The sequence below is a fragment of the Canis lupus genome, chromosome 14 (assembly GCF_003254725.2).
Source record: "Canis lupus dingo isolate Sandy chromosome 14, ASM325472v2, whole genome shotgun sequence".
In the NCBI taxonomy this organism is placed as follows: Eukaryota; Metazoa; Chordata; class Mammalia; order Carnivora; family Canidae; genus Canis; species Canis lupus.
In genome coordinates this window covers 6,283,649-6,297,135 of record NC_064256.1, presented here as the reverse complement: position 1 = coordinate 6,297,135, position 13,487 = coordinate 6,283,649, and the positions used below count along the sequence as shown (strand labels likewise).

Below are 13,487 nucleotides of genomic sequence, written 5' to 3'. Positions count from 1 at the left end.
AGACTAAATCTCAGGCCTCCTTACTTTGGGAGTGTTAATTATGCTGCAGATGATGGTTTAAAAAAAAATTCATTTAAAACATCACATGATAAACTTAAAAGACCAAAAGGATAATTTAGGACAATAAAAGTGAATGACAATCACCTATATTTCAGTCTCAACATAATATGCAAAACTTACAATGACAGAATTGACTCAACAATTCCACGTGCAATGAAAAAATAAATGTAATTATGAATATATTTATCACAATGCTGTATACCTACACACAGTGTTTAAATAAGTACTTTTCACTGTTCATTTCCTAAGATCCAAGATCCACCTTGAGGTACATCAATGAAACTCATGTTTGAGGGCCAGAGAGATACTTCTTCTGTAATTTTCAAATGAAAGAAGAAAGTGACTTTCCCAAAGTAAGAAAATGGCCTATGGCAGAAAAGAGCTCAGCTGTGGAAGAGCAATCACCTGGTTTCATGGAGAAACATGGCCAAATAATCCAGAGACCAGAATTCTAGATTCTAAATATCAAATTAAAGCATGCAAGGAAAAATTAAACAAGTGTGATGATTTAAAGGTAGAATGTACATTTTACTTTATAAAACCAGGTTCCCTGTGGGGAGCCTAATGTGGGACTCATCCTAGGACCCCGGGATCATGATCTGAGCCAAAGGCAGATACTCAGTTACTGAGCCACCCAGACACTCACTTTATAAAGTTCTTATCAAAGAAGACTGTTCTTGGGACGCCTGGGTGGCTTAGCGGTTTAGCTCCAGCCTTCAGCCCAGGGCGTGATCCTGGAGTCCCGGATCAAGTCCCCATATCGGGCTCCCCGCAGGGAGTCTGCTTCTCCCTCTGCTATGTCTCTGCCTCTCTCTCTGTGTGTGTCTCTCATGAATAAATAAAATCTTAAAAAAAAAAAAAAAGAAGACGACTGTTCATATTACCCTTGAATGAGCACACACACCATACATCAGTCCTCCTACAGGTGAAATGTGAAAATTCCGAAGAAACCCATCCGCAAACATTACCTTGCCTGGAATTTAGAAATATAACTTACCAGCTGGGCAAAGGTTGTAACTTTTAGTCTCTTGAAGAGCTCATCCTTTCTGTATCTATAATCTGAAATGCAAGATGGGACAAATAATTCTCTAGGAATGTTTTTCTGTCTTAGAGTACTCATTCTTTCCAGTCCTCAAGTTAGATGGTGTCATTTCCAATGATGTATATGCTTTTATCTATACTATCTCCTATTTGATCGTCATAATATCCTCAAAATTAAGTGTGCCAGGCATTCTAAACATCTCTTCATTCCTCCCCCCCACCCCCCTTTGCTTTGGCTGGTGGGAAGCCTAAAGCTGAATTTACAAGCTGTCCTTTTCTGACTAGTGACTTTATCCCTTGCATTTATTTTAATGACTTCACTCCCCGCATTTATTCTATCCAGTCACCATTTTTCCCTTTTACTCTGCTGTCTTTCTTTTGCCCACCTTTGTGCTGCATGCATTTTTTGTAAGCCACTTCAAATCCTTTTCAGAACAGAGCAGGGAATAAACATCCGCGTTTTGCAAATGAGGACAGAGACCCAGAGAAACTCAGTTGCCCCAGGTCAAACAGCTGGTAAGACATTCACACCCTATTATTCTAACTCTGCCCTGTAGGGAGAACGGTTCTGTTCCTGAGGTTACAAATTATGCTGGAGACACACAGGACAACCCCCGCCCCGGGGGTACCATGCTGGGCACAAAACTTAGCCTGGTCCTGATAATCTTTTCTATCACTTTCTCGGCAACTCCACTTTGGTTAAAAATCCACCCAGTGTTGCAAAATGAAAGAGTTCCCGAGATTTATTGTGCGGCAGTGTCACACTTAAAAATGGTGAAGATGGGATGCCTGGGTGACTCAGCGGGTTAGCGCCGCCTTCAGCCCAGGGTGTGATCCTGGGGACCCGGATCGGGCTCCCTGCATGGAGCCTGCTTCTCCCTCTGCCCGTGTCTCTGCCCCTCTCTCTCTCTCTCTCTCTCTCTCTCTCTCTCTCTCTCTGTCTCTCATGAATAAATAAATAAAATCTTTTTAAAAAAATGGTGAAGATGGTAAATTTTATGTTTTTTTTTTAATTTTTTTTTAAAATTTATTTATGATTGGCACACAGTGAGAGAGAGAGAGGCAGAGACACAGGCAGAGGGAGAAGCAAGCTCTATGCACTGGGAGCCCGACGTGGGATTCGATCCCGGGTCTCCAGGATCGTGCCCTGGGCCAAAGGCAGGCGCCAAACTGCCGCGCCACCCAGGGATCCCCCTATGTTTTTTTTTTAACCACAATTTAAAAAAATTTTTTGAAACATCAACACTTATTCAGCTCTATCTTGAGCTGGCGGTCCCGAGAAATACTCAAATGTCAGTACTTCTGTGCCTGTTTGTGTCAACAGCTCTTCATATCACATGAATGGTCTTTTAAAATTCAGCCAATCTCACTTGACCTCATATCTGTCCCACGGAGGCATGCTAAAAGTTAGCTTCCTTAAAATTTCCTGAAGGTGATTGCCAATTCTAAAGAGTTTTCAGCATCGAACTCCCACCCACCCTTACGCTTCATTTCCCTTCAACATTTTTTATATTGGCGCCCATAACTCCTTAAGTACTTCCTCATTATTTCCGAATTACTAAAGGTTAGGTGGATAATTACTATGGCCTTCACAGCATAGAAGTCACATAAACCAAGACTCCTAGCAACAAAGGAAGGGATTAAAGGTATTTAAAATTAGTTACCTGGTGTTACTAATCATTTCCATGAATTTTCTTTGGAGGATAACGTTAGCTTGGTTGACCAACACCTTACCACTCAGTCAGTAAAGTCAGTACTTTAAAAACTAGACTTTTGTCAATCTGGCAAGTCTCTTTGTTACAATGAATTCAAGCTTCTCTGTTTACAGACATCTCCGAGAGAGCAACGTGGCTAATAACTTACCATTACTTCTAGAAAATTCTCAGAATAGCTTCTTCTGCATAAAACAAAGTAACAAACCTAGATGCAAAGGAGTTTCTAAGACCTGCCAGGATGCCAACCCAGGAGGCTGACCAGAAGCTTTCAAAAGTGCAGCAGAATAACTACCACCTCCTTTCAGGAGCCACCAATCTTCCCACCTAAGTCATTTATGTAAATCACAATGGCAATAAATGAGCCCATAAAGAGAGTCAACAGCTTTCAAGTAATTTGCACTGTGGCCTTTATCCACTGATACTCTTTTGGTATAGTTACAGAGTTTGAAGTACTTCTCCACTTCTTCATATTCCCATTACAAAATGTACACGTTCAAATCCCCTTTGACTAAGCAGAAATGATCTCAAATGAAAAAACAGGCTCTACTATATTCTAGTGATTGGCATTTCCAGGATCGTTTCTTAGGCACTAGACATCCCACCGCACATTTGAGCCTGAACTCTACATACCTGGTTCTTGTTTAGAAGGACAGCCATCATTAGGACTTTCTGACATTATTACTCAGAGATAAAAGATCAAACTAGACGTTTTCCTAGTAAGTTTTAAATTTTATAAAAAAGGAGGACTTGGAAAGCTCTGGCAGTCTGTCCTTGCAAGGGCGAAAAGAGCTTTAAGAATGGAGCTTCTGCTCCTGTCGCTTCTCCCAAACTCCGGGATGGAGACAAAAAATCCTAGTTTCAGATATGTTATCAAGGTTTGCTTCTCCGGTGAGTCTGGAGTCTCAGTCTGGCTCTCTCGAGTTACTGAAAGGACAGAGACCTAACTATCTAGGATGCTTCACACTGGGTCCAGCGAGTGTCATCTAACCACCAGAAGCCAAGAATAGGCTTTGTGAGCAGTCAATAGACACAGAGTGTCCATTTTCCCGAGACAGAGTAGAAAGAATATTCGGATTACAGAGGAATGCTGCGTTTTCAGGGTTCTGTTAAAACATGCTGTTAGCAAAGGGAAGTTAGGCTCACAGTGGAAGACAAATCAAAGGAAGTAACAGAACAAGGTTTGTGATTTCACAGAAAGACATGGCATCTAAGGTAACCCGAGAAAAATGACGGGTGTAGGGTGACATGAAACAAGGCAATATTCTCCTCCCTTTTGACCTGAAAGAACATCTACAATAGAAAGTGGGCAAAAAGAAGGAAATATCTTCCAAAATGTAGATCTCAAACCCGAATCTGAAGTAATTCTAGTCAGGGAATCAGCACAAAGTGTGTGAAACAAGGTGAGAGGAGAAGAGCCTCCTGTTTTGCTAAAAGGAAGTCCAAAAAATAAAAAAATAAAAATAAATAAATAAAAGGAAGTCCAAAGCATCTAAAGAGGGAAGCAAACATTTTCAAGGACTCTATTTTAGAGGTATTTGGTGACGGTGGTTGGGGGGGCAAGGGGAGAGAGGGTGGTAGAAACAAGCTCCATTTGAAGTTTAGATATCAGAGAAACCACATTGTGCTTTTAAGAAATGTTTTAAACAGGGTTCAGCAACCTGGGTGGAATGGGACATTTTTAGGGGACAAATTTTGGTGTGGACATGTGAGCTTACAGTAAGTTACGAATGGATAGGAGGCAACAGAGATGGCAAACCCAAACAGAAGCAAGCCAGCTGAATTTTACCTGCTGTGGATGAATTAAGGACGACAACTGTGAAGCATGGGTGAGTTGATGAGATTTTTTTTCAAATAGTTTAAAATGGCCAATATATACTTAAAATATATATACTCAACGTAATGTAAAACATAATAAAAGTATAAAATCTAATATATCAGATTGAAAAAGAAAAAGATAGCATGACATTACACATGAAAAAACAAATGTCTATTACATGAGCCCTTATAGCTGAACATGACAACTTAACACAGCATAAAGCTGCTCCTGAGTTCCACACTACTGGTGGGGTTTCTCAATGCCGCAGCAATTCAAGAGAGGCAGAAACATTATCATTTAAATTAAAAGGCCTGTGTTATAAAAACAGAAGTTCTGGTGAATTCTGGGTTTATGATATTCTCTTGCCAAAAGATGTAGATTACCAGAGTGAAGTCCTGAATTGTGAACCACCAGAGTGCCTCTCTACTACCATTAGCTAACTACTCCCCTGGCACCAGATTCTTCTACTGAGGATATGAACAAATCCATTTTAGGAAAGGGATGTTTCTACTTCTTTAGTTCTGGCATTGGTGTGTATACTATACATCCATTTTGGACACAGGTTGAAAAATTATGATTTTGTGCAAAGGCAATGCATTCGGTGACTAGTAGCATATCTTTGAAGATTAGTTTGTAAAAAGGATGTGCATGAAATATGATTTTTAATCAAAGGAAAGCAGACTGCAATGGATTTGGAAGGCATAGCACCACTTTAATAATAAGCTCGTTTTCTCTCCTCGATGTCTTTCATGAATACCGAACTAATTCATACGCAAAAGGATGTTATGAAAGAGGAGATGATATTATTCCTATCTTGGGCGTAGAGAAAACGAAGAAGATGGGAAAGATCATGACCTTGGAAAAAGGCTGTGGAGACTGCAATACAATGAAACCAGAAGCCTGGCCGCTTGCTGCCTAACGAGAGAGCTCTTTCTACATTCCAACACTAACACCTCCTGTGGGATCAGTTGGGCAGAACTCGGCCCTCAGGCAACAAGCTCGGCAGCTGGCTGGGATGGTACACGGTATTTCCCACATCCTCCCAGGCACCTGCCGGGCTCGCCCACTTCCCATCTTCTCTGTGCACGTGGCAGCTGTAGGATGGGGTTAAGGTTGTTAATGACCAACTTCTAGAACTTCAGGGCCCCATTATCCCAAACGATCACTAGTGTTACTCACTTTTTTTGATCTCTTCTAGCTTCTCAGTGTATTTAGTTATACTGCTACCTAAAAAGAGAATAAGATAGGTTTTTAATGGAAGAAAAAGAGTGAACAGTGTAAAAACAGAATGGAGTACAAGTATTCCCTAAGTCTTCCTATCCTGTTCTTACAGAATTAATAGTAGGCAAATGGGCCACATATCATTAACAGTCTTTTGGGTTATACAGCATCATTAAAGGATGAGGAATCAAGGAGAAGGTATTGGCCCAAGGTATTGAAAGGGTACACACCCAATAAACACTAGGAAGTCCCAGGCAGTATAGATGATCACTGTGTGTGTGTGTGTATATGTATATATATATATACACTATATGCCTGCTATATATATATATATATATACACACACACACACACACACACAAATATATGTTTTTTTTCTTATTTTCCTTTTTGAGTCAAGGCTTTCCTCCTTTCATTCCTCCATAATCTTTCCACAGAGATGTACTGTGAAGAAAGAAGCAATGATCTTTGAATGTCTAAAATGTGCTGCTGTGGCTACCCAAGCAAGCCCTCACTCTCTTAGTCTTTGTGGTTTCTTTCACTTTCCTGAACTGTCTTCAACTATTCATGCTGATGTTGCAGCCTGAACTAGACCACACAGTCTGTATGCTAGTATTCACCATGGATTTGATCTGCTAAGAAATAACAGCAGATTCCCACCATTGTAGAGAGCCACTGAGCCCTCGTGTTCCCCAGCCTGGTTCTACAATACCAGGCGCTAGCCAAGGTGGTTTGGAGAGTTTCCATACACTAAAACTGGGCCAGGATCATTTTGGTTTCCGAATGAACTAAGGTCTAGTTCCCAAGCCAGGGGCTATTATTTTTTACTGGGCATGCTTCAATTTGATTCAACACAGCAAGCTCTGCCTGGCATTTGAAAGATACAGCAAAAAAGGGAAAACTTTCAAAGTTTCTTGTTTCTAAAATTGTGCTCCTAACTTTTAAGCCTTGAGAGGAGCTAGTCAGATTCAGTCCCAACTTCAGATAAAAGAAATGCTTCCAATTAATGCCATGAACTGATGTTTTTAAAGACTCTCCTGAGCTTCTCTTCATGTTTTAGGTCAGAAGTAGAGAAAATTCTTGTTCTGAAACCCAAAATACATTTTCAAAAAAACAACTTATATCACATTATTAAGTCTGTATTTAAGAATTCATCAGGGAATAATATTCTGAGTTTAAAAAAAATCAGTCCATGCCCCATCTGAAGACACACACTTTCTGGATCAGGAGGAGACAGCAGGATGCAGTGTCGCCCAAGAGCCAGACTGTGCCCTTCCAAAAGCTCAGAGACATGATGGCAGTCAGGGCTGCTGGAAGGCCTGAGCCTTGTCCAGAGAGACAATGAAAATGCCTATGAGGTCCTAATAGCACCAAAGACCAAGAAGAATCAAATGTGATCTTTTCTAGATTCTTTAGGCTTGGATTGACCTGAGAGGTGACCAGATGGATCTCTGGAGTGGGAACCACGAATTCTTCCTCAAGGCCCATCTCTCTCCCCTGCCACTTTGACCTTAGGGAGAAACCCACTGGTCAGTACAAGGGAGTAAGACGGGCACATGGTGTGCTCTTCGGTGTCCCACCATCTGATTCTTAAGCTATTTTACACAATAGCTTTCAGTTACGTGTTCCTGAGTCCCCTACATTTTCCTGTTGATTTGGCAGTTAGCATCTTTTTGGCCTGGCTGGCTTCAGGCAGTCTCTTCGGAAGGCTGAGGCACAAAAAGGATCACTGGCTTGTTCAGTGACACAGCAAATTAGTAACTAAGCCGAGATGAATATTCTCAACCTTTTGGTTTATAATATGGCTCTCACACGAACATACTGCTTCTCTAGTTGTGCTGTTTTAAAAACACCATTTCACTGTGAGGTAAATATGTAGGAAGTGTTACTTCCCTAATAGTAGCAGGTGGGACCCATTTTATGCTCTAAGTTTCCCCGAGGCATACCACACATGGAAAACAATAGCCAGCCTTATTAGATGGTCTTTATTACAAAAACATTGCACTTCCAATCTACAGTGGTTTCTATTAACAAAACATCTGAGGTCCACTTCTTAATCGATTATCAACATTTTCCGAGTATTTACACAGCACTTCATCTTTGTACCCAGGGGGCCTCACAACAACCCCCGTGAGGTAGGCCATCACTCTTACTGTTGGTTTCTCCCACTAAAGGAGAAAGGCAGGCAAGCACAGTCTTTTGCAGGGGTATATGAATATTTGGTAAAATTAAGAACAAATCTGAGAGGGCAACCAGTAGGAAAGTCTTTTCATCATAGACATTCATTCTATCAAAGTAGGGAGGGAAAAAGAGAAAATGGAGGATTTCTGCATTGTTTCAGCTGGAGGAATCACTAGGATGGCTAATTGACACAAAAGATCCTTGAGAATGATTTTGGAAAGTATGAAATGTAGTATTTTACTCCACTTCATAGACTGCTTATATCTTAACTAAGCAGCTTATCTTACTGGATCTAATTGCATCTCAAAATAGGCTTTTGACTACCTTTTAAAAAGACTAGAAATGAATCAATTCTATAATAGGCTTATTTATAAATGCAGCTTTGTTTCATACAAAAGGAGCCTAAAAGACTATCAGCAAGTCAGTTTTTTTTAACTGAAATTACACATTACTGCCAGATAAATTTTCCTAGACAAGGCTTTGATTAAAAAAAAGTCAGTGGCTCCCCATTGCTTCCTGACTGAAGTTTAAACTCCTTGCTCTAGAGCTGAAGGCGCCAACATCTTACCTGCCTCTTCAATCTTGCCTTAATTACTAAACTTGACAAACTCTCTGTTAGTTTTCTGTTCTCTAACATGTCATCTTGTCCATGTAATCATAATAGCTCACCCAGCTGGAAGTGACCTTTCCCTCATCTGAACTTCTACAGTACTCAGCTCACCACTCACAAGACATTTATCATTGTACTGCCTTATTTGTGTGCATGTCTTATATCTACCTTCTCATACTGAAAGCCAAAGACTATTCACACAAACACACAGAGAATCTTTCTCTCTTCTACTGTCTAGCATATAAAATACTTGGAATTACTTGCTAAGTGAAATATACTATGAAAACCTATCTGAAGAATCCTTATAATGGTTTATTTTATAACAGAAATAATCACACCTTGATTTGGCTTGAGTTTTTGTACACCTGATCTTCTTTAAGCTATGTACAACTTGATTTATTACAGTACATGTACTACCTATGTGACATCTACATTATTTCAAGATTCAGGTAATCTCAAAATGTCTAAGGTGGTGTTTAGCTTCTACTTAGTTTATAATTTAAGTTGCAGCAAGATATGTGTGTATATACATACATACATATATGTATGTGTGTGTGTGTGTGTATGTTTTGCAATAGAATCAAGAGAAAGAGACAATCCAACTCTGCCAATAGTGCTATGCAAGACAGAGCACAATCAATACACTGAGTGACTCATTCATTAGATTTTTTTTCCTTGGTTTTTCTATAATTTAATAACATTATTTGCACTGAGCCAGTAAGGCAAGCAAGTGATTTTGAGCAGCAGTAATCTAAAGTGGGCAAGATTTATAAGGCACGAACTCAGTTGCTAAGAGACAACTCCATTGCTTTATTTTTCTTCAATATTTCCCTCCTCTATGGAGAAGTTCTTTTGGCTCAGAAGGAGCAGAAAGCGTGAAAAGAGGCACAGTGGTCCTTTGTTAATTTCAATAAGTTATATGAGTGTATAGTGCTTTCTGGTTTATAAAAGGCTTTCACATACATTTCTTCCTTTGACACAAAAAACAGAATTAAATGCCAAATGAAAGTGAAGAGTACCTAGTCTGTAATGAGTTTGCATGTTTACGATCAAGGCTATTAGCATATATTCAGGAAAAGTAGAGACTAAAGAAGAAAAATGGAAACGACTAGTTTGTATGGAGACAAGCATAATGTGAATTTTTAAAAAATTAAAAATAAGGCCAGAAGAGATGCAGTAGAGAAAATCTACAGAATTTTAGAAAACTGAAGCTATTTGAAATTAGGTTGGATAGAGATTGAAATGAGAGGTTCATGCAGGCGGTGAAAGAGTGCAGGACACTGACAAAGGGAGAGCCCTGTGGTTTGGAAAGTGTCCCTTCATCAGCCTGCGGCGCTGCAGAACGGAAACCCAGAGAGGGTGCTTGAGAATACACAAGAACCCTGTGGTGGAGACTGAACAAAACGCTGTCAGAGATTTCGTCAGAAGCATAATCCATTCATGGCACAGTCGGGCAAGGCTGGGGAGCTGGTAAGAGACACCCAGGCACCTATGAAACAAAAGAAATATTTGAAGTTCAAAATAATGCTGCTATTTCTAGCCATGGCTATACATTAGTGTTTGAGTTTAGAGAAGTAGAGTCAAAAGCAAAGAAATAAAAAATAATCTTTACCCAGGAAGAAGACAGTGGTCTTTGAAGAACTCAGGAGGTGATTTGGGTGAAGACTGGAGATACCACACAATTCTTGATTTCTTGTGATTAACTCTGAATTGCTCACTGTTTGGTAAGAAAAGATTAAAGACCCATCTATTTACCCTAGAAATGAGGAATGCTCTCTCATACCTGTGCCTATTTTCACTGCTCTGACTGCAGAGCTTAAAAACATACCATAGACAGGGGCTCTTTACTCTCACTGGGGCTGTAAGGTTACTCTTGTGCTCTCTTAACCAGGATCCCTTACCCTTTGCACCTGTTGGCACATATATAAGTCGTAATATTTGAACAAAATGCTGGTGTAAATGCTGGCTGCCCCAGCCACACCCCCTCATGGTTACTCAGAGAGTTAATGGGATGTGTATAGTGGCACATAACTATCAGGCCGTGGCACATAACTATCAGGCCATGGCACATCAAGTGGAAACTCGCTGAATACACAGAGAGGTGTAAGTCACAAAAATGCATAGAAAAAAAACCCATTAAAATAAAGTTCTCTTCTGAAATTGACTTTATATATATATTTTTATATATTTTTTAATGGGAGTTTGATTTGCCAACATATAGTATAACACCCAGTGCTCATCCCATCAAGTGCCCTCTCAGTGCCTGTCACCCAGTCACACAATCCCCCGCCCACCTCCTCTTCCACTACCCCTTGTTCATTTCCCAGAGTTAGGAGTCTCTCATGTTCTGTCTCCCTCTCTGATTTTTCCCACTCATTTTCTCTCTTTTCCCCTATAATCCTTTTCACAATTTTTTATATTCCCCTTATGAGTGAAACCATATAATGATTGTCCTTCTCCTACTGACTTACTTCACTCAGCATAATACCCTCCAGTTCTATCCGCGTCAAAGCAAATGGTGGGTATTTGTCATTTCTAATGGCTGAGTAATAATTCCATTGTATATATAGACCACATCTTTTTTTTTTTTTTTTTTTTTTACATCTTCTTTATTTATTCATCTGTCGAATGGGATTGTCGCTCCTTCCACAGTTTGGCTATTGTGGACATGGCTGCTATAAATATTGGGGTGCAGGTGTCTCTGCTTTTTACTGCATCTGTATCTTTGGGATAAATCCTTAGTAGTGCAATTGCTGGGTTGTAGGGTAGCTCTATTTTTAACTCTTTGAGGAACCTCCACCCAGTTTTCCAAAGTGGCTGTACCAGTTCCCATTCCCACCAACAGTGCAAGGAGGGTCCCCTTTCTCCACATCCTCTCAAACATTTGTTGTTTCCTGTCTTGTTAATTTTCCCCATTCTCACTGGTGTGAGATGGTAACTCACTGTGGTTTTGATTTGTATTTCCCTGATGGCAAGTGATGCGGAGCATATTCTCATGTGCTTGTTGGCCATGTGTATGTCTTCTTTGGTGAAATTTCTGTTCATGTCTTTGGCCCATTTCATGATTGGATTGTTTGTTTCCTGGGTGTTGATTTTAATAAGTTCTTTATAGATCTTGGAAACTAGCCCTTTATCTGATATGTCATTTACAAATATCTTCTCCCATTCTGTAGGTTGTCTTTTAGTTTTGTTGACTGTTTTTTTTTTTTTTTTTTGCTGTGCAGAAGCTTTTTATCTTGATAAGCCCAATAGTTCATTTTTGCTTCTGTTTCCCTTGCCTTCATAGAAATTGACTTTAAAATAATTTCTAAATTTGAAACCACAAAAAAATTGAACACTAGGATAAGATTTCTCTCCCACACTGACTTTATTTATTTATTTATTTATTTATTTATTTTTAAGATTTTACTTACTTATTTGAGAAAGAGAGAGAGAGAGCAAGCCAGGGAAAGGGAGAAGCAGGCTCCCCACTGGGCAAGGAGCCTGATGCTGGGCTTGATCCCAGGACCTTGGGACCATGACCTGAGCTGAAGGCAGCCACTTAACTGACAGAGCCACCTAGGTACCCCAGCCCACATTGACTTTAAACTATTTTGAGTTTTAAGCAATGAAGTACACTTTGGCCCTTCTAAAAGCTATTACAGAACTAGTTTGGTAGACTTCTGCTTCCAGGAAGATGATATAGATGTACTTTACTCCAACTAAGTACAACAAAAACACTGGGCAATCTACAAAATGCGAGAAAGTGTTTGCAAATCATATTTCTGATAAGGGTCTAGTATCCAGAATATGTAAAAGAACTCTTATAACACAGTAACAGGGAAAAAAAAAAAAAAAGCACAAACTGTGCCAATGATTTGAATAGATATTTCTCTAAAGGAGATACACAAATGCCAATAAGCACATAAAAAGGTGCTCAACATCATTAGTCATTAGGAAAATGCAAATCAAAACCACAATACGATACCACTTCATATCCACAAAGATGACTATAATCAAAATGATGGACAGTAACAAGCATCATCAAAGATGTGGGGAAAAAGAGCCCTCTTACATTATTGGTGAAATGCAAAGTAGTGCAGCTGCTTTGGAAAAACAGTTTGGCAGTTCCTCAAAAAATTAAACACAGAGTTACCACATACAGTCCTATGTGACTCTTAGGTATATAAGTAAGAAAATTAAAAGCATATGTTCACATAAAAATTTGTACACTCATGTTTACAGCAGCATAATGGCCAAAAGTATGAATAACCCAAATGTCCATCAACTGACAAGCAGATAAACAAAATGTGGAATATCTATACAATATAATATTATTTGGCAGTAAAAAAAAATAATGAAGTATTGATATATGTTAGAACACAGAGAGACCTTGAACCCATTATGCTAAGTGAAAGAAGCCAGACATAAAAGGTCACATATAACATGATTCCATTTATATGAAATGTTCAGAATAGGCAAACTCATAGATACAGAAAGTAGATTAGTGGTTACCAGGGACTAGAAAAAGTAAGGAATGGGAAGTGATTGCTCTTGGACATGGGCTTTCTTTTTGGGGTGACAAAATGTTCTGCAACTAGAGTGATGATGGTGTCACAACCCTGTGAATGTACTAAAAACCTCTGAACTGCTTAAAAGGTTAAAAGAGTGAATTTTATGATATATAAATTACATCTCAATTTAAGAATATATCAATTATTAAAAAGATTGGATAAAAAAAAAACCCTGGACATTATGTATAAAATATAAAAGAAGACTGAAAGGTTGGAGAGAAGAAGGAAGACTGCGTAGGGACCTCAGGACCCAAGAAATGGCATGATAGCATGATAGTTGAGTTACTTGG

General features: G+C 39.4%; 1 protein-coding gene across 4 annotated transcripts in view; it reads right to left on the bottom strand.

The window, feature by feature from the left end:
• CEP41 (centrosomal protein 41) overlaps positions 1-13,487 on the bottom strand; it is a 55,417-nt gene that overhangs the window by 16,107 nt on the left and 25,823 nt on the right. For 2 of the 4 annotated variants that reach the window (XM_025471659.3, XM_049093471.1), the window contains 2 exons: positions 5,812-5,859; positions 1,058-1,119 (listed from right to left, as the gene is read on the bottom strand). In XM_025471659.3, the coding sequence (XP_025327444.1) occupies positions 1,058-1,119; positions 5,812-5,859 (110 nt within the window). Of the gene's footprint in view, positions 1-1,057; positions 1,120-3,446; positions 3,508-5,811; positions 5,860-13,487 lie in introns of those variants that run through there. The other 2 variants (XM_025471661.3, XM_025471660.3) reach the window with 2 other exon arrangements.